Source organism: Genypterus blacodes, unplaced genomic scaffold, assembly GCF_046128005.1.
Source record: "Genypterus blacodes isolate CSIRO-AG114 ecotype Tasmania unplaced genomic scaffold, CSIRO-AGI_Gbla_v1 ptg000274l_1, whole genome shotgun sequence".
NCBI classification, from domain to species: Eukaryota; Metazoa; Chordata; class Actinopteri; order Ophidiiformes; family Ophidiidae; genus Genypterus; species Genypterus blacodes.
The window spans coordinates 91,564-110,198 of NW_027467065.1; the positions used below are offsets into that span (position 1 = coordinate 91,564).

The 18,635-nt window shown below is 47.7% G+C and overlaps 1 protein-coding gene across 23 annotated transcripts in view; it reads right to left on the reverse strand.

Moving 5' to 3' along the window:
* huwe1 (HECT, UBA and WWE domain containing E3 ubiquitin protein ligase 1) overlaps positions 1-18,635 on the reverse strand; it is a 32,553-nt gene that overhangs the window by 10,715 nt on the left and 3,203 nt on the right. For 8 of the 23 annotated variants that reach the window (XM_076171859.1, XM_076171862.1, XM_076171856.1 and 5 more), the window contains 54 exons: positions 16,323-16,395; positions 16,121-16,219; positions 15,192-15,398; positions 14,902-15,054; positions 14,742-14,804; positions 14,522-14,599; positions 14,348-14,398; positions 14,101-14,269; positions 13,914-14,014; positions 13,653-13,803; positions 13,413-13,555; positions 13,126-13,266; positions 12,903-13,023; positions 12,647-12,754; positions 12,447-12,548; positions 12,218-12,298; positions 12,005-12,111; positions 11,469-11,646; positions 11,278-11,369; positions 10,974-11,194; positions 10,785-10,842; positions 10,519-10,695; positions 10,183-10,428; positions 9,871-10,004; positions 9,679-9,791; positions 9,384-9,566; positions 9,035-9,251; positions 8,822-8,944; positions 8,476-8,713; positions 7,957-8,304; positions 7,478-7,534; positions 7,005-7,127; positions 6,821-6,919; positions 6,456-6,725; positions 6,049-6,201; positions 5,819-5,946; positions 5,588-5,669; positions 5,244-5,420; positions 4,969-5,119; positions 4,373-4,773; positions 4,000-4,195; positions 3,749-3,916; positions 3,510-3,658; positions 3,358-3,424; positions 3,001-3,224; positions 2,410-2,621; positions 1,990-2,172; positions 1,618-1,790; positions 1,397-1,536; positions 1,107-1,182; positions 882-980; positions 610-737; positions 364-523; positions 44-272 (listed from right to left, as the gene is read on the reverse strand). In XM_076171859.1, the coding sequence (XP_076027974.1) occupies positions 44-272; positions 364-523; positions 610-737; positions 882-980; positions 1,107-1,182; positions 1,397-1,536; positions 1,618-1,790; positions 1,990-2,172; positions 2,410-2,621; positions 3,001-3,224; positions 3,358-3,424; positions 3,510-3,658; positions 3,749-3,916; positions 4,000-4,195; positions 4,373-4,773; positions 4,969-5,119; positions 5,244-5,420; positions 5,588-5,669; positions 5,819-5,946; positions 6,049-6,201; positions 6,456-6,725; positions 6,821-6,919; positions 7,005-7,127; positions 7,478-7,534; positions 7,957-8,304; positions 8,476-8,713; positions 8,822-8,944; positions 9,035-9,251; positions 9,384-9,566; positions 9,679-9,791; positions 9,871-10,004; positions 10,183-10,428; positions 10,519-10,695; positions 10,785-10,842; positions 10,974-11,194; positions 11,278-11,369; positions 11,469-11,646; positions 12,005-12,111; positions 12,218-12,298; positions 12,447-12,548; positions 12,647-12,754; positions 12,903-13,023; positions 13,126-13,266; positions 13,413-13,555; positions 13,653-13,803; positions 13,914-14,014; positions 14,101-14,269; positions 14,348-14,398; positions 14,522-14,599; positions 14,742-14,804; positions 14,902-15,054; positions 15,192-15,398; positions 16,121-16,219; positions 16,323-16,367 (8,093 nt within the window). In that variant the 5' untranslated portion in view covers positions 16,368-16,395. Of the gene's footprint in view, positions 1-43; positions 273-363; positions 524-609; positions 738-881; positions 981-1,106; positions 1,183-1,396; positions 1,537-1,617; positions 1,791-1,989; positions 2,173-2,409; positions 2,622-3,000; positions 3,225-3,357; positions 3,425-3,509; positions 3,659-3,748; positions 3,917-3,999; positions 4,196-4,372; positions 4,774-4,968; positions 5,120-5,243; positions 5,421-5,587; positions 5,670-5,818; positions 5,947-6,048; positions 6,202-6,455; positions 6,726-6,820; positions 6,920-7,004; positions 7,128-7,477; positions 7,535-7,956; positions 8,305-8,475; positions 8,714-8,821; positions 8,945-9,034; positions 9,252-9,383; positions 9,567-9,678; positions 9,792-9,870; positions 10,005-10,182; positions 10,429-10,518; positions 10,696-10,784; positions 10,843-10,973; positions 11,195-11,277; positions 11,370-11,468; positions 11,647-12,004; positions 12,112-12,217; positions 12,299-12,446; positions 12,549-12,646; positions 12,755-12,902; positions 13,024-13,125; positions 13,267-13,412; positions 13,556-13,652; positions 13,804-13,913; positions 14,015-14,100; positions 14,270-14,347; positions 14,399-14,521; positions 14,600-14,741; positions 14,805-14,901; positions 15,055-15,191; positions 15,399-16,120; positions 16,220-16,322; positions 16,396-17,977; positions 18,150-18,635 lie in introns of those variants that run through there. The other 15 variants (XM_076171865.1, XM_076171864.1, XM_076171860.1 and 12 more) reach the window with 13 other exon arrangements.

Consider the following 18,635-nt stretch of genomic DNA (forward strand, 5'->3'; position numbering starts at 1 on the left):
CCAGTGACACATCTACTCTAGCACACATATTGCAGATGCTCACCTCTGCAGGATGAGCGGAGGGTTGGGCTGGCGGTTGCCAGGGTAGTGAACATGGATGGTGTGTCCGCTGTTGGCAGTGAGCTGACGCAGAGTCCGCTGGCTGCGACCCATGCCCTGTGCCAGACGGCTGCTGGTGCCTGCTGCACCCAGTGTGAGGGAGCCATGGTCAGCATGGCGCACCATCAACGGGTGGGAGCTGGGAATGTTGCCAGGGGAGGGAGGGATGTCAGCTGTCGGGAGGAGAAACAGGAAAAGGAGTGAGCGGAGGCGAGCGAGCAGGACAGCTGAGGCACAAACCAGAGTCGTGTTTAAGTCGCTCACCGTTGTTAGAGAACATGTTGTCAAACTCTATGATGAGGTCGTCGTCCCTGTCAAATCTTTCAAAGCGAATGTGGGGTGCAGCATTGATGTCGGGGAAGTCCTCATCCAACTCCATCTCTGAACCTTCATCCTCATCATCCTCATCTCCTTCTTCATCATCCTGGAGAAAAAGATGAACCTGTGAGTCTCAGAAAAACTAATAAACCTGGTTTTCTTCCTGAACTTCATTACAGCAATTCTTCATACCTGGTCCTCCTCTTCTTCCTCTTCCTCTTCCTCCTCTTCATCCTGGCTGTCCTCATCATCATTACTGCCACTAGAATCTTCCTCCTGTGTGTGCTCCTCATCCTCTGGCTCCAAGATATTCATGGAGTCTGGTGGCAGAGAGGAAGAAAAGAAAATCCTTACAAGACACTCTTTAAAGCTGTGGAGACGCTGTGGTTAACAGAGTGAGCAGAGTGAACAGGGTGAGCAGAGTGCGCAGAGTGAGCAGAGGCTCTCCTGTGTTCCTGTCTCACCTTCCCGGTTTGCCTGGAGAGTGGAGGCCTGGCTAATATTGGAGGGCGCCTCATCCATCAACACATCCTCTTGCGATTCATCCTCACCGCTGCGTCCCACTATTCGACAGCACAGACAGCGAGTGAGACACACACACACACACACACCAGAAAGTCTTCCCTGATTGCACATCGCCTTCCTCTTGCAGACAAATTAATGCAGGAAGTCCTTGGCTCTGGACTCACCTATAATTGTGCTGTTGACAGTGCCAGCGTCTCTCTCCAGAAGCTCATCAATCAGATCCACCAATTCATTTTCCACCTAGAAATACAGGAAATACAAATGTCATCTCCCGAGCAGAGACCTTGGGAGCATCTCCATTAGCTCTATCAAGTATTGGCTTTGGAGAAACTGGCTGAGCATTTAGTTACTTCTGTTCAGGATTACTGAAAACCTGAATCTCTCTTGATCTTTATACTGTCTCCAACCCCGAAGGTCATTTTAATGAGGCGACATGGTGGAACACAACGCTCACCTGCATCGCCTGAGTACTGAGGACTTCAGGCTGCCCAGCGATGACCACTGTGTCTCCCTCCGTCTCTCCATCCATCAGGTCGCTGTCTGTGCCCTGCACCCTGTGGCTGCCCTCCACTGGCTCCGCCTCTCCAGACTCTCCTGGAACAGATGGCACACGTCAGAACCAGACATATTTGGAGTTACCGGATCTCTGAGTGTAGCAGGATGAAGAGTGGCTACCTGGGTCCTGAGTGTTGCTGTTGCTGTCTCTGGCAGTGCCCACAGTGTCGTGTTCGGTTTTGTTCTTACTGGAGCCTCCCTTGCCCCCAAACAGACTGCTGGGCTGGTTTACAATACGGGAAAGCGTCTCCAAAGGCTTCAGAGCAGCATTCACTGTGTTGGCCATGTTGGGACTAAACCACACAAACAGAAGATGGTGTGAACATTTATAACACTGTTGAATAATATGCCAGTATTTTGCCAGGATTTCTGAAATAGCAGTACAAACTACACAAGAGTCATCTGGCTTTAGTAAGCACAACACAGGGGAACAGAGATGACTGCTTTGATCTGATCTTTTGCTGTGGAGACGGTTCAGTTGGAATCATTTACCTGGACAGATCCAAGCTGTGAGGCACGCGGGCCAGGTCGTTAACCAATCCTTTCTTCAGAAACAGCCGGATGATGTTATTCATGCCGTTGTGTTGAGTTTTAGCTGCTGCTGTGCTGTAGAAGCTGGAGGTGGAAGGACACGATTCCATGATGGTGCTGATGATGCACATCACTGCCTGGAGCCTGGAAGATGGAGGGACAAAGGGAGTGAGTACGAGACTTTGTAATGTCTAAGACCTCATAATAGATATAGCTTTGATCAACATGTGACATGTTTCACCACCATATTACTTCAATCATTCAAAAGCTTGTTGCAACTTCTCTATCATAGAGTTAACACTAGGATGGCAATCTATCTGCTGCCATGGCAGCAATCACAGCAGTGAGTGTAAGCTCAGAAGAATGGGCCATATTGTTTACCTTGCGTGTTTTTCAGCACCTTCTGCCATTGCCAGTGCTCGGCTAAGTGCAGCCTTCACCTCATTGACCAAGGCCACCTGGGCATCCGTGCCTGTGCCGGCTGCTGCCAGGCTGGCTAGGAAAAGACGTGCCAGGGCTGGGGTGTCTTTGTCCTCCGAATTCTGGGTGTGGGGCAGCAAATGATCCAGAACAAAGGCCAGAACGCTGCAGTCCTGTAAGACAGATTCAGAGCAGTCGTACGTGAAAAGACAGTTCATAGATAAATACAGGTCATAATTACAAAAGGACATCCAGCCAATTAGAATTTCAAAGCTTGGTAACAAGTGTGTTTAGTGTCTCCTTGTAATTTCCACTAGCACACTAGACCAGCATCATTATTCTGTGGCTATTAAATGAAGTGAATCCGTGCGTGCAATTAAAAAACATTTTCAGTGTGAATGCCTCTCAGACTGAATAAGGGTCAGGAGAAAGCATGAGGGCGGTGATGCAGAGCATATGGAGCATTTCTCAGGGCTGGTGCAATAATTACAACATAACCGCGTTAACACAGGGCTGTGAATTGCTGCTAAGATGGTGCTGAAGCACACATACCTCTTTAATTAGCTCAGACTGCCCGGCAGTGTAGCAGTAGGAGGCGATTAGTGTGGCAATGCCCACGTAGGAGCGCACCAGCTCAGCCAGAAGTCTGAGGATGGTGGAGGTGGGCATCAGGGGTTTGCTGGCCTTGGCCTTGGCTGCTTTACTCTCCTCTGAGCTTGCACTCTTCTCTCCTTCCTGCTCTTTCTTTTCTTCACGCATTTCCTCAGGTGTTGAGGCTGAAGGATGGATGATAATGAAACACAGAATGAATTCACAGATTGTACTGTTCATGTGCATGAATGTGATAAAGCAGATGTTCCTGAATAATAATGACATTTAAACAGGCGGTGTTATCAGCTTTCTTCTCACCTTCTCCCTGTGGTGTGCCAGACTGGGAAGACTCAGCAACACCTCCATCAGTAGCAAACACTTGAGACTAAGAGAAGACACAGAGCTTTAATATGAGGGGATTTCAACACACAGCAGCTACAGAGACAGCAGTATTATTAAAGCAAACTCACATTGATATGGAATGCAGACTGAGAGTCAAAGTCGCTGCCTTGCCGTGTGAGTCTGTACTGCTGGTAAACATCGTCACCAACATCTTGTAAGATTTGGCACAGGTCCTGACCGCCGGGCAACGCTACAGCACGTTCCTCGGGACGCTCGGCTGTGCCACAGACACACACACACAGTTAGCTGAAATGCACTTAGTGAACACACTTAAAACTGCTGCAATAACCTTAGCAACCTGTCTTACGTTCTTCAGGCGCGTGGTAGGCAGCCAAAGCGTTGAGCATGTCATAGATAACCTCCTTGATGGTGTCAGGGATAGGAGGCAGGGCCGACAGCTTCAGAGGAGTCGTCTTCACCAACTGGACCGCATTGGGTCCCTTAATGCGTAGGTTCTCAAACTCATCATCAGAGGCTGTAAATAAAGGATTACAGGAGGTCAGTTCTGAGACATAACACAACTACAACAACTAACCCAAATACATTTGCAGGCCTCACCCGTGCCGGCTCCACGAGGTGCAGGAAGGGCGATGCGGACACAGTTGCTAGCGGTTTCAGCAAAGCACTCAGGGTTTCGGCAGGCTGCAGGGCCGAGGACGCGGAGGATATAGTTGATCTCCCTAGAACCAAGGCTGCCCGATACCACACCTGAGGTCGTGCTCCCTGCACCACTCGTCACAGCCGATCTCACCACCTGAAGACAAGGTTTGTTTAAGACATTGTTAAGGGATCAGCAAGTCAGATGACAAATGCTCGAACACTGTAGTTTGCAGTTAAAATGGGAGCCGATGACTCACAACAACCCACATCTAGAGCTGGCATTATAATCAGATAGAATGAGATCTAAATGTAAAGTATTATAGCCCCTAACCTTCTCCATGGTGTGTCTGAGGGTGGTTGGATCTTCTATGATGTGTCTGAACAGCAGCGTAACCAGAGGTGTGAAGCCATTGAAGCCGGAGCCCTGAGTCAGGCCCAGGATCATCCGAGTGCTCTTCAGCTCAGCAAACATCATTGCATATTGATGAGTGCGTGTCAGGCGAAGACAGAGACGCAGTGTGGCGTGGAGGGTGTCCGGGTCCACAGGAACACTGATCATACTGACACAGGCTCGGATCAGGACAGTGGTCATGTCCTCGCTCAGGCCTTGCACCACGATGTCAGAGGTCGGAGACGGGTCTGCTTCCTGGGAGGGTGGTGGGGCGGTGGTAGTGTCCTTCACCTGACTGGACTCTTCCTTGGGTGCAGCCATCTCCACTGCTGTCCCAGATTCTGGTGGACAGGAGGAAATAAGTACAATGAGGACAAAGTAAACAAGACGGTTCTCCATTCAATCATCCTGCTGGCACACAAACACACACACACACAACCAAACCATCACAACCTTAGTGATGGTAAACATGTGGATCCTTTTTATGCAGAGCTAGGCTGAGTGATTGACTATTGAACTAAGCTGGCCACCATTACCTAGGTCGGTCTGAGTTTCCTCAGTCTTGTTTCTGTCTCCCTCCTCTCTCTCTGTATCCGTCATGCTGCCCACCTTGACAGTCTTGGGCATGCGTGGCACTCTCTGAACAGTTAGCATCACCGGCCTCCTGTTACCTGTCTCCTCATTCACCTGCAAGGCAAGAAAAAGGATACAAAGTTAAACTAATATTCAAACGAGAAGTACAGCTTGTTGTGTTCATGTCTTATTCTCTGGTAGTTGGGAATGATGCAGAATGTGTAGTCCTGGTCCGTACCTGCACCATGGTGTTAAACTGCACAGTGTATCTGCGGCGTCCAGCTGTGAAACGAACACTGCTCTCCCCGGCCCTCCAGGCTGAGTCAATGGTGCTGTTGTTTGATGCGTTGTAACTGCACCAACGACCTGAGCGGTCATCAAACCATCTCCAGTTATTACCATTGGGCTGCAGGTACTGGAGGCAGACAGAGGATAAAGTAGAACAGGTTAATAAACTCAACAATGCTATATTATTTGTGTAAACAGAGTTCCCATGAAGACCTTTGCTAAACTAAATGAAGCATGTGATGGCTTTATGTTATGCACACTGAAAGCTGAACAGTATTATAATCTTCTTCCTACCTTATTCATCTGTGCTCTGCGTTTGGAGGAGACTGCCATTTTCTCATAGAAGTCAATGATCAGCAGCACTGGGGTGATCCATCTGTGGCACAAAGTCATTTCCCCACGTTAACCTCATCTACAGAATATCATTGTTCCACAAACCAAAGAGGCTCAAAGCCGACTGTGCCATTACTTTAACATGTCTACTCTGTTGGAGAAGACGAGGACTTAGGGTCCTGCTGAACTCACTTGGGGGTCTGAATGTCTTTCTGCTCTTTGGCTGCCTGCAGGCAGGGCTGCACAACTTCAAGCAGCTTAATCAGCAAATCCAGGATCCCACTGTTCTCCACCACTCTGGCACACACCAGCTTCAGCTCCTGTGGACAGAAGAAAACACACATGACCATCTGGAAGGTGTATCGTTCAAGACTTAGTGGGCGAGTCAAAATGTAAAGAGCTCAACAGAACGTGTACTTTACCTCAAACAGCAACGTGAGCAGCAGAATTCGAGTTGCCAGTTTGGAGGCCTGGGGCAGCGTGGCCATCTGTCTGGTCCATTCGGACACCGTCTTCGTGTCGCTGGTAGTCAGAGGCACTGCTGCTTTGATCAGCACGTCTGCTGCTTCCCACACCTACAGAACAAAGCACAACCTTCAGCTCACTGCATATTTCTCCTTCAGTCTCCATTTGTCGCAAAATCTCCCATTACCCTGGGAGTTAACAAGAAAACTATATCACAACGGCTTTCAGTCATTTACAATCCTAAATCTTTATTCCTAACATTCACGCTTCTGTGAGGAGATACAGACGGTTGATCGTGTGGCAGACATGCATTAAGGACTCAGAATACACTCATACAGTCTCAACATGCTTGGAATCCACTGACCTGGTTAACGACTTGACCGAGGATCAGGTCTCTGTACTCTGGGCCGCTCCTCTTGATGGCCGTCATTAGCAGGTCACAGAGGCGGTAGACTGTGTCGGGCAGCTCATCCAGAAGATGGAAGCAGCCGGGCAGCATGGAGTCGGTGAAGGTATGCAGCTCCTGGGGGTCCAGCGGCTCCGCCTCCATAAAGCGCTCCAAGCAGCGGGCCTCCTCCTCCTCGGCCCGCTCCCTGGCTCGCCTGTCGTCCTCTTCGCGGCGACGTGCAGCTTCCTGAGAGCGACAGAGGGACTGACATGTTACCATCTGCTTACCAAAATGGCCAGTATCCATTTTCATGTACCATCTGACCAGTATGAATGACAGACCTCAGGAGAGTCGGAGCGCTGCTCCATGCTGACCTCTTGTCCTAGAGACATGGCAATGGCCCTCATCATCTGGTCCTCTTCGGACATCGTCAGGTCCTGCTTAAACAATACAAGAGCAATGTCAGCCGTATAAATGCGTTGTGAAGCCTGAAGACTTGGAGAGTTTCTGTCCGTGTAGTCTTACTCGGACTGCTCCACCGAGAAGTGGTGGAGGGTGAGTGAGAAGATACTCTGTGGCCTGCTCCATGGTGCTGGTGTTCAGCAGGGCCTCCATGGCATGCTCTCTTGAGAAACCCATGTCCATGAGCTGGAGTGCCACAGAAAAAAGGTTTGTTTACCAAGATGAACAAAGGACAGAAAAGGGGGAGGGACTAAAAAGACCTGAAAAAGGTCATGAAGGTCCAGAGAAAGCTAATGACTTCCACTTTTTCACCTCAGTTCTGTCAGGTCTTTGTATCCAAATCAGATCTTTGCTCTCTTACACTATCCTCATATTCTGCCTCAAATGGTTTCAAGACCAGTTATGTGATGAAAGTTATTCTCACACCTCTTCTTGCCTAATTAATCCTCCCTCTCTTGAATGTCTTGAGTCTTTACTCCCTCCCTCTAAGCACCTTTGCTTCCAAATTCTCCCCCTCTCCCTGATGGCTCTTATACCTGCTGGACGTGCTGCTGGCGGACCTGTGCGTGCCTCTCTCTCCCTCTCCATCTTCCCTGTTATAAAACAAATGGTGGCCGAGGATTCAGTTCATGCAGAACACGGGGGTAGGAAGATTGGTTAACACCGGAGCTCCGTTTCTCGCTTTTAAAGCCACCTAGATATCTAACTGAAGAGTTGACCTGTGCTATCAAAACCGCCTGAAGCAATGGCACAGCAAGTCGACAAAGCTGCAGGAACAGACCCGAGCTGCGAGGTAGAGGAGGTGGTCAAATTACGAACAATACCCAAACTCAGCGAACAATTTTCCCCCGTTCATTAACCGACAACCGCTCCGAAGACGATCACCCTATGACAGCACAAACGTGAGGATACAGCACTAGACGCAAATAAGTGCCTGTACCGCCACATTCTCCTTCAACCGAGGTGAGAGACCAGTAGGAGGGCTCCCAGAGCCTGACACGGCTTTCCCCCATACCTGGGTAAGCTGGGCCTGGTTGACCTGGGGCTCACGGCGAGGAGTGGAATTGGTGGAATCCTCAGCTGTTCCTACAGCTGGTACTGCAGGAGCGGTGACAGCTGCTGGCGGTGCCTCTCCAACTGTTGCAGCCCCAGTAGGTGGCCCAACAGCTGGAACAGAACCAGTGGCGGGCACCTCCTCTTCTGGGCGCACGGTCCCCTCTCTCTCCTTGGTTAGGCGCTCCTGGATAACAGGCTCCCCTCTAAGGATGTGGCAGAGGATGGCCAGCATGGATTCGGCCATCCTGCCTCCATAAACCTTCAGGGGCTTCCTATTCCACAGACTGCGAATGCAGTTGAATGCCGCCTTAAGAGACAAAGACACAGCGTTACACAATGATAGAACAGCAACACACAAACAAGAGACAATTTTCATCGTAGCAAAAGCCTCCTACATTTGCATCACAATCTGTGTGACAGCACTGCATCACATGGAGTCGGTGTTCACAAGCAGAATCTAAATGAGATGCATACTGACCTTCTGGGTGACTATGAGGAAGCGAAGGGCGCTGAACTGGGGCATGGTGGGAGTGACCCCAGGCATTTTCGCTGGCAGTGAGTGGGGTGAGTCCAGTACAGTGCTGGGGTTCACCATCTTTTCCACCAACATCAACCAGGCATCCAGGAACTCTCCTGTTCCATCTGGCAGGTCGGTGTGCTCCAGACCCTCAGACACAGGCACTTTACCCCCCATGGACAGGGCCCAGTTAAACGTCCTGCACAGAGATCATCATCATCATCATCACAACTCACAGAACTAATTTAGATGATTATCGATATAAACAGATCATTTTAAAATATAACTTCTCCTGTCAGCCACTCACTCAAACAGAGCGTCGTGCCCCCCAGAGCAGAAGAACTTCTGCAGCATGAGGTGATAGGGATACTTCCTCTCATCGAACAGCATGGGAGATGTGAAGCCCACTGAGCAGATGAAGAACGTCAGCCTGCCACAAGAAAGACAACAACCCAACATGACTCCTGTATGCAATCCACACAAGAATGACCAAGAGCAGGTAGCAGGAAGCTGTTCGTACCTGAATCTGGGGGTGGGTGTGTAAGGTGGGGGCTGCCAGCTGAGTCCCTTGGTGAGGAGTTTGGTGAGGGCAGATGCTGTGGCCCTGGCAGCAGGTGTGGGAGTCGTGCCGGTGCTTGTGGCATGGTGGGAGCGACGCTGCCGCACTGGGGAGCCGACGCACAACTTCACCAGCAGACCGAAGAGCTCAGCCAGAGCCCTGCCAAGTCGAGATGAAGCTGGAGAAAGACAGAAGGTGTTCAGGCAAAGAGTCAACAGCTCAAAATAAAGAAAATAGGAACGCTGTTATTCAATAATACATCACAGCTGGTAAAGAGATTCAAACTGAGAAAAAGTCTGATCTAACTCACCAGAGAGAAGCGGTTTGATCTGCTTGATGCGTGTGGCCATAGCTGGAGTGAGCTTGGATTTGGCCTTGGGGTCCGTAGCAGTGGGTTCATCCGTCTCCATAGGGGCCAGCGTGTCACCGTCCAGACCCATGCCCTCCAGCAGGCCACCAGAAGAGGCATCTACGGATACGGCCTCAGACTCTGCTGCAGAGAGGCACAGGATATGAAGTTGGGAGAGGTTAAAGCGTTAGTGCTCACCTGGGGACGTGTCTGGATAGTGCTCTAAGCAGTGAACATAATTAAATGGCCACATTACCAGTTCTCCTGGAGCCAGAAGCTGCGGTTGTTACAGTGCTGCCAGATGGCTTGTCCTCTTTGGGCACCAGCTTCTGCATATCTGCCTGGCCAAACTCACAGCCTGGAGGCAGACTGTTGGGGAGAGACGTGGTGTTACAGGCTTATTGAAGACTTCATGATAAAAATGAAGATTGAAGAAGAGGAGGCGTACCTGTTTGGTGTGCACAGGGACAGCAGCACTGTGCTCTCCCACACCAGAGAGCAGTAGAGCTGGCTCAGCTTGTTGAGAACGCTTAGGCCCAACTGAGAGCCCCACTGGTTGACTGAGATTGCCCTGATCTCACTCTGAGAAAGAGAAACACATTCATAGCTGATGAGACAACATTTTCAAAACTCAATCCCCAATTCAAAAGAATTCAAAACAATGTTAACCTGATTTTAAATGAGACAAGTAGAATAACAACAAAAATACAGTAAGCACAGCTAGAATAAAAGAATTAAAATACAAACACTTAATATTTACCTGTCCTACTCTGCAAGTGTGGACAAACATGAGGATGTAGGCATGAGCTGCAGTAAGTGCATGTAGAAGTGGTGTGGCTCGGGCCGACAGTGTGGCATCAGTGACATGGCCGGCATTAGCCAGCTCTCTCAGTAGCACAGATCCACCGGGCACCTCAATGGGGCGATGGAGTGGTTCCAGGGCTGTCAGGATACTGTCCAGCTGGCACAGGCCTTCCTGGAGCACCTTAGGCTCATGAGACAGAGTCTACAGAGGAGAAGAGTGGAAACATGGCTTCAGTCACAAAACTGCAGCAAACCAATGTGAGACCGACAGTGCGTTGGAGTTTGTTCTCACCAGTATGGACTTGCAGACACCAGCCACAGCTTGGCAGGCAGCAGATGTGGGGAAGTCTATGGGCAAGTTTGGCAGGCCCAGAATAGAGACCAGGGGTAGAAGCCCCTTTTGGTTGACAAACTCTTGACAGTGGTCATCAGTGGTGTTGTTGCTTAGGATGGACTCCACAAACTTCATCTGAGAATATAAGATCAAGAGAGGTGAGCACATAAGCTCTGGTTCTTTAACATGGGAGATAACCTGAAAGTCAAAGAAGCAGCACTGACCACATTCAGGATGTAATCCATCAGAGGGATCGGTATCCTCTCCTCAGTGCCAACCACCCTGCAAGAAACCACATGTCACATGAAAAGGACAACAACCAAGAAACCATTAAAAACTGGATAAATAAACCAAGGAATCAAACTCTGCAAGGAGTTGTTCTATTCTACTGTGTTATGAACTCAGCGTCATACAGTTCAAGTGGCACTGACTGTCTGTTGCTCTCTGGTTCCCCCTGCTGCTGGCTGAATGTGTGGAGAGCCTCCTCCTCCTCTTCGTCCTCACTTGAAGCCTCTTCAGCAGCGTGGCTCGAGCGTGCTGGTGGCACCGCCACAGTGCCATCTGCCTTCTGGATAGATGGCTTCTGGCAGATGTACTCGGGGGCACGGCCCAGGTTGCAGATCTCTTCCAGTAACTGAAATGCAAGTTCACATTCAATCATCCTGCCAGATTGTGTGATGGCACCTGAGAATGGAACAAATTGACTTTGGTGCCTACCTTGATAATGGCAGTGGTAGCATCTGTCTTCAGAGTGGGCTGATGCCTCATGAGCTCATCCACAGCACTGCCCAGGTTTGATGCTGTGTCACCTGTAGGCAAATATGGGAATATATCAGCTTAAACTACAACCAGAGATCAACATCTGAATATCACCAATGACTTTCCACTGCACACACAGTCCAACTCACCCAGGGGGTCAGAGCTGCGTCGCCGCCGCATGGCAGGCAGGTAGTCAGGAGACAAAAGCACTTTGAAGAGGCGCTCAAAGGGCTGGCACTGAACAAAGGAGTGCAACCCTCTTGCATTCAAGCACAGGGCACTGAACACATTGGGTAGAGAACCTAACACCTCACGGGTAGCAGGAACCTGGAAAATAGAAACAATTTAAGAATCAAGCAGAAAGAAGCATAAGAGGATAATGAGCCGCACCCATCAAGCCTGTTTCTAACCTTTATCTCAAATACAGGGCCGACCCACGCACGGCCATTCATACCAAACCTGATTAAGTGATTATCCATGTGTTTAAACTTGACATTTGGACCAGGGTCGACCAACTGACCAGCATTATGTGTGCATGTCTGAGCCTGATCTAAAGAGAACCAACACTTTTCCAAATAGACAACCTGCCTATGCTGCAAGTCAAACACTCAGCACAGACAGACTAGAGACTGAGACGGATAAGACTGATCTCTCAGAAAGAGAGACAACTACAGCACACACTCACGTCTTTGATGAGAAGGGCATGCAGCATGACATCAGTGAGGCCATTATCCTGCAGAGAGGAGAGCAGGGAAGGCTCCTGGAACACGAACACTGTCACAACCTCCGTCGCTGCAGGAAAACAGCAAAGGTTTACGAAATGGACATTACTAATCATAATTCATAACTCCTCTGTGTAATCATGCAGGGCTCCTCTGAAGTGGTGCTGTGTACTCACCCAACAGGAAGAGTGAAGGGCCATAATATTCTGCATTACTGATGATGTGCTTGAGTGAGGTAGGCAAGGACCCATCCATTACTGGAGAAAAAGAAACATTTGCATAATGAAATGTGCCGACCACTTGGTTACAAATCACAAATCTGCTCAATATGCATGAAGAAGACTAAGATGAGACTGATGATCATGTTTTGAGCTTAAGAATTAGAGAGAAATGCCAAAGGCTTACCGTGGCGGATGCCATCAGAAAAGGCCGGGTCCTGGATGGCTTTCTTTAAGAAATTAAGCATCGACTTCAACAGAGCTGCCCTCTGGGGAATACACTGCATACCTGTGGAACACAAAAATGGCAGCATGACACCACATACATGTTGTTTAAGCAAGCCTCTTTGTGTGTGTGTGCGTGTGTGTGTAAATATATGTTTGTACCTGCACGAGGCGTGTTGGCTGTACTACTCGGGGTTCTGTGGTCCACTTCTGGTCTGGAACCAGATGATGTTGAAGGTCCGGGGCTGCTTTCCATGGCAACTTCTGACACTGTGGGAATGCAGAGTACAGCACTTATTACCACAATACTAAAGAATACACAGGTTATTGTGTATAACAGCCATGACGACGTGTAGCGTAGACCTCCAAGTCTAAACTTCACTGAGAGACTGCCTTTCTGATGGTTCAGTATGCTTACAGGAGAGTGACTCACTGTCCATGTCCGTGTCCATGTCTTCAGACTCCACAGCTGCACTGGGCCTCTGGATCTTTGGCTTGATGACAAAAGGGCACTCCTTCCTTGACAGGTCCACCTCATGCTGCGTGAACAAGGTGATGCAGAGTGATGAGTGAGCACAGAGGTTGAACACAGCTTTCAGTGACTTTGTAGCTCAAGACTGTTGTGTTACTGCGACACCAACCTCTAGTCTGCAGATGAAGATGGAAAGGCCGCTGTGAGACTGAAAGGCAGCCATGTCCAGGTTGGTGATGAGGTCCACAACCCGCACTGCTCGCGTCACAAAGGTGATCTGGTCCTGCTCATCACCTAGGAACTTGATCACCTAGAAAGCAAAAGAGAGAATGGCAAAATGGGGCCAGGTCCACAAGAAGACATTTTCCCTCACCATTTTCACCTCTCATCCACACTTAGCTCCTATTTTTCGTGCACCAAAACGTTGCCTTTTAAGTTTCTCTGATCACTGCCTACCTTGAGGAGAGCTTCCATCATGCCACAGGAGACCAGGGCTTCCCCTCCAGCATCGTAGCTAGCCAGGTGGTAGAGGAATGAGAAGAGTGCGGTGGCAAACTGGTGTGGGTAGGGCTCCATCTGAGGATCTGGGAAATTAAAGTCTATAGTTAACACAAAAGAGTCCATTTTAATTATCAGGTTTTCTTGTGTGCATTGGTAAATTGTTCAACATCAAGTTTGAGGTCATGACTTCCTCACCTATCATTGCTTGTATACAGTTGCGCACCAACACAGGCAAGAAGCCGTGGTAGGAGGCAGTGCCGGTACAGTCAATGATGTTGGAGAGCTTGGGGGTCCTCTCCAAATGGACAATTGACGTTAAAGTGCGCAAAGATGCTGCCTTGATATCCTGAGGAACAACATCGGACATTTTCAGAAAAGAGAAAATGATTCAGCACCCGATCACAACAGTGCAGTGACACAAGACAGAAATACAAATAAAAGAAGACCAGTGTTTACCACAAGCTGCTTGTCAGTAATCTGTAGTACGTCCACCAGCTCCTCTATCAAGCCATTATACAGAATACTGTTGGCAGACTCTTGGAGTGCATTGGAGTACACTGTAAGGGAGGACATATTTGTCAGCACTTAAACTTCGCAGAGATCCCTTTTGTCACCGTGTGCTAAGAGGAAGAACTTTACTAACCCAGTATAGAGATAGCATGCAGTCTGGCCTGCACAGCCTGCAGCCTCTTCTTGTGATTTGAGAACCCATGGGCCAGTCGAATGTGTGTGAACAGAAGGGTCTGCTTGTCTTTAGGGATGTTGTACATCACTGTCAAGGACTCCATGATGTCGGAGGGACTTTCTGAAATCTGACATAAGAGGCAATTTTAAGTAGAATTTTAAGCAAACAAAACAATGTCTGAGACAACGTGAACATTTGATTGTACCTTGTCAAGCTGTTCAATGTGAATATAGTGTAGTGTGTTACTACTCGTCTGCTGCAACAAAAAGAAAAGGAATCAAGGTTCAGAGGTTAGTACAGGACAAAGTTTGAGAGAGGAAATTGTTCCAAACATTTCAATTAGTCTAATGACTTCATTAATAATGATTTTTGCCTTTACCTTCCTCTCTACTTTGACCTCTGGACCTGGTTCAGCATAAAACTCAAAGTGCAGTGTGGTGGCACTGGGAGGGTACTTCTGTAAATACATCAATAGGGGGCAGCAGGGATTGGAGTTTATAAATAGTGTACAATTTGTCTCAGTTGACAAAAAAATTACTTTAAAAAGCAGTCCAAAGCATTGGGTGCACTTATTAAGCATTACAGTGAGAAATGCTTACCGTCATAGGCAGGTCTCTGCAGCACTCTGCTAGACCAAAACCATTCTCCTTTCCTCCCCAGCTCTACAAAAAAGAACAAAGAGAATAAACAATATTGCTCTTTTGAGGGACAAATGGACTTATATTGAAAGAGCTACAAAAAGCGTAGCATTGGTTTGACCTCAGCCAGGTGCTGCAGACGAGCCAGTAGAGGCGTCCTTTTGTCAGATCCCAGTCTTGTGATGTAGTTTGAGCGCTTACTGAACACATAGAGCAGGTTCAGCACAGACAGGACCACCTGCATATCACATGACGCTAACAGGGTGGTTAAGTGCTGTAAAGGGGGTGGGAGTGGTAGACAAAAGTTTGACATTAGTAAGCTGCTTTATGCCATTGTCTGTGACAGGAACACAGTCCAGATAAGATTAAACAAGGAAATGGTTGCAAATTGCACTGGGTTTTGCAGCCTACCTCTATGGAGCTGTAGAGATGCCTGGAGAAGCTATACTCAATGAGCAGAGCTGTGAAATTAAGCACTGCCAAAAGCAGGGCTTTGAGTTGTCCATTCTCCGGACGGTCACACACCAGCAGCCATGACATATTCTCCACTGTCTGACCCGCATCGCACAGAATGCCATCGAAACGGTCCAGCAGATCCACCCAGTGGTACAGCTCACACTGTTGAAGGAAGAAATGCATTATGGTGATATCCATGTTGTTTACTACTTGTACTTATAGCACTTCTCATAATAAACATATGGCTCATAAAGTTATCACTTTAAAGGACTACAGACAAATTCAGAGTGCAACAGAAAATTAAAGCCATCAGAATTGCAGTAATTGAGGTTTATTTGTTTTCCTAAACACCCTGTCTAGTGTGCTACTATTTACATTGTAATGTGTAAGTGAACTATAAGTGGTTCCTGATCGCCTCACACGTCTTCCATGCACCAAATAGATTGTGTTGTTTTGTCTCATTCAGCTCTATACCAACAATGAGGCGAGTCCCATGATAATTATACATTAGGGTAGATTACAAGTACGCTTTCATCCGTTTGTTTTACAAAATGGAAGCAATTTCAGGCTGGCAAATGGAAATACATCGTGGAACAAATGGTATGTGCAATAACAATTGGTGTCTAGAACTACTATTTTATTTATATCATGGCATTTTATTGCTGCTTTTCACCAAAGACAGCATTTATGCAATTTCAATTAATACACAATTAATAGTTACATCAGTCAAAACCGATATGGACTCAAAGAAGCTTTTAGCATTAGTCTCCCTTTACTCTCCTTCTCTGGCTCTGTATCAACATTTCTGTTAAAATCCCAGAATAATCCCTGACGTGTGGGAAGCCCGTCCTGTCAGTACATAAATACTATTTTCTTTGGTTTACCTTGCCAATATTCCAGGTCTTGATGTGCTGCAGTTGCTCCAGCAGTTGCTCATCATTGCAAGCTTTGAGCTTCTCGATGAGTATCCTGCAGTCAGCCGGCTGTGTGGTTCAGAGAGAGCACAAGAGTCAGGGACAGGAAAAGCCAGGAAAGGTTTAAAGACCCTAGGGCCGATCATAAAGCCTGGATTATTATCATACTCACAGCTTCAGTGGGGGTTTTCTTTAACTTGCTTCTGTCGACCTTCATTGTCGATCCTCTATTTCATGAGCAATTTCTGTGTACATTAAAAACAAGATGACACATAATGTGTTATTATAATAGACTTGTTGATTTTATTATTGATAATATCTATGTTGGAGGTGGACATTAATCTTGCGCACAAAACAAGACTAGGTTATGTTCCTTTAAAGTGATTAATTACAAAACATAAAATTACAAGGTCAAATGTGTGTTTGCTTCAAGCGTTGCTTTTAAAAAAAGGTGCTTAAATGGACAAAAGTGATGTCATAACACTAGCAGTGATAATAGTGATGTCATCCACACTAAGGAAGTTACAACAGTGATGTCATCCAAACTAACACTTAAATGGGAATGATGCCACTTAGATTATTATTACAAAGAAATGTGGGCATTGACACATTTAACTTTGTTCACTTTAACTATGGTCATGTTTCCTGTAAAAATTATACATTTCATTCATCTGCCATTTTCTGGTCAAACCAAACTAGTAATGATGTCCTGTAATCAAGACAAGTCAATATGCCATCACAGAGACATGAGAGAGTGCACAGTAGCTTATGAGATGTATGAATGGAGACGATGGGTCATTGGTATGTAAAGAGCTAAAGGTGAAGCGGGAACAGACGCTTTGGTGCTGCGTCTCAAGTGCACACCGAGATCACCAGCTACCGGCCGCGAAATGTGACAAAACGACCCGCTTACGGGCGGGAGTGACGGACAAGTTGACAGATTTAGTGCTTCAAACCTGTAGCCGTTCGCATCCGTCAATGCCCAGCCTGTATGATGTAGTTTGAACAGAGGTTATTCAGCAAGGTTCTTTCATCACCGAACACACCAAAACAAAGCGTTAGCACCCGGCTAGGAACATACGACACAAAGTTCATTAATGTCGGCTGGGCCGAGCAGTGTGGTCGTTTACGTTTCTATAACTTGGTGTCGATGTGATGCCTTATTAAAAACAGATTGCTGCCTCTCTAAATTGTCCGTCATTATTAACTTACGTGATTTGACACTGACAAGTTGGCAATACACAGCTAGCAAGCTAATGCTAGTCCTGCTAGGAGCACAGCGTTATATGAGGGAGTGAAGCGCAGGCTTTATCAGCGGATATTTGCTATATACAAATTGATAAAATAACAGCTGGCCACAATTCAGACAAATCAAAACAATCTGGACCAAACAGCTCAAATCTATCATGTTAGCTGTGGGGTGGCTCAGTGGCTAACAGAAAGCTACCTGTAGGAAGCGGTGCTCTGTTAAATTACACACATCACTTGCTAATAGTTCAGCCAAACAGCTACGTCGCAAACACAATATGTCTCCTAACTTTCCTAACGTAGAACCAACACCAGCCGTGCGGTTTAGGCCCCTGTGCTAACGCTACAGCTGTCAGTCCGTGCCGCACACATTCACCACGCTGCCCCTGACCCGACTCTTAATTTAGGTCGGGGATGCACAGGCCGCAACAGAAGCCCGCACTCTCTACTCCCGTTATATCCGCGCTCGGAGTAGCGGGAAAACCGTAAACAAGCCTCGGCGACGAGCGGCGGTGAGTCTGGTGTGTGTGAGACACTTGAACCCAGCCGAGCCTCCTTCACCCCGGCCCCCGGTCTTACCTGGCCTCCGGGGCTAACCAGCCGCAGCACGCGCTAGCTAGCAGCGTAGCTAACGTTAGTAGAGCAGCGAGCAGGGACGGAGAATAAGTCGCTGAATCATTCTCGGTCCTAACGTGACACTGCGAGTTGTGTTTTCGGTTCTCGCTGAGGCAAAGAGCGACTAGCAGTTACCGAGTACGGACACAACTCCCCGCTACATTCATTCAGCAGGATACGCGCCTGTGTCCGCAGCATACAGGCACAGTCATCATGACTCTGGGTAGTGTGCAAAAAGTGAATAACGTTATGAACGAGCGGCCTGTTTATGGATGCAGGGCACAATATGGAGTGTTTGGGTGACGGAGGGACTCCAACATTTTAGGGCGAACTTTGAACATTTAATATTTAACGACCAGCAAAAAGTCATCACATTCGTATGAATACGCACCGAACCGCTGGACAAGTGACGAGCTTGGCAGGTCTACATCCTCCTCTAAACTATTCTTATCAGGCATAACTCTCACACACCGAGGGAGCCATTTTATTTATGTACATCACAACATACTGTAAGTATGCAGCAGACAAACCAGGGCTAAAAATACAAAGCACTCATTATTACTCATCACAGTAATATTATCATGTATTAACACCAAAGCCAACATTACAACGACAAACAAAC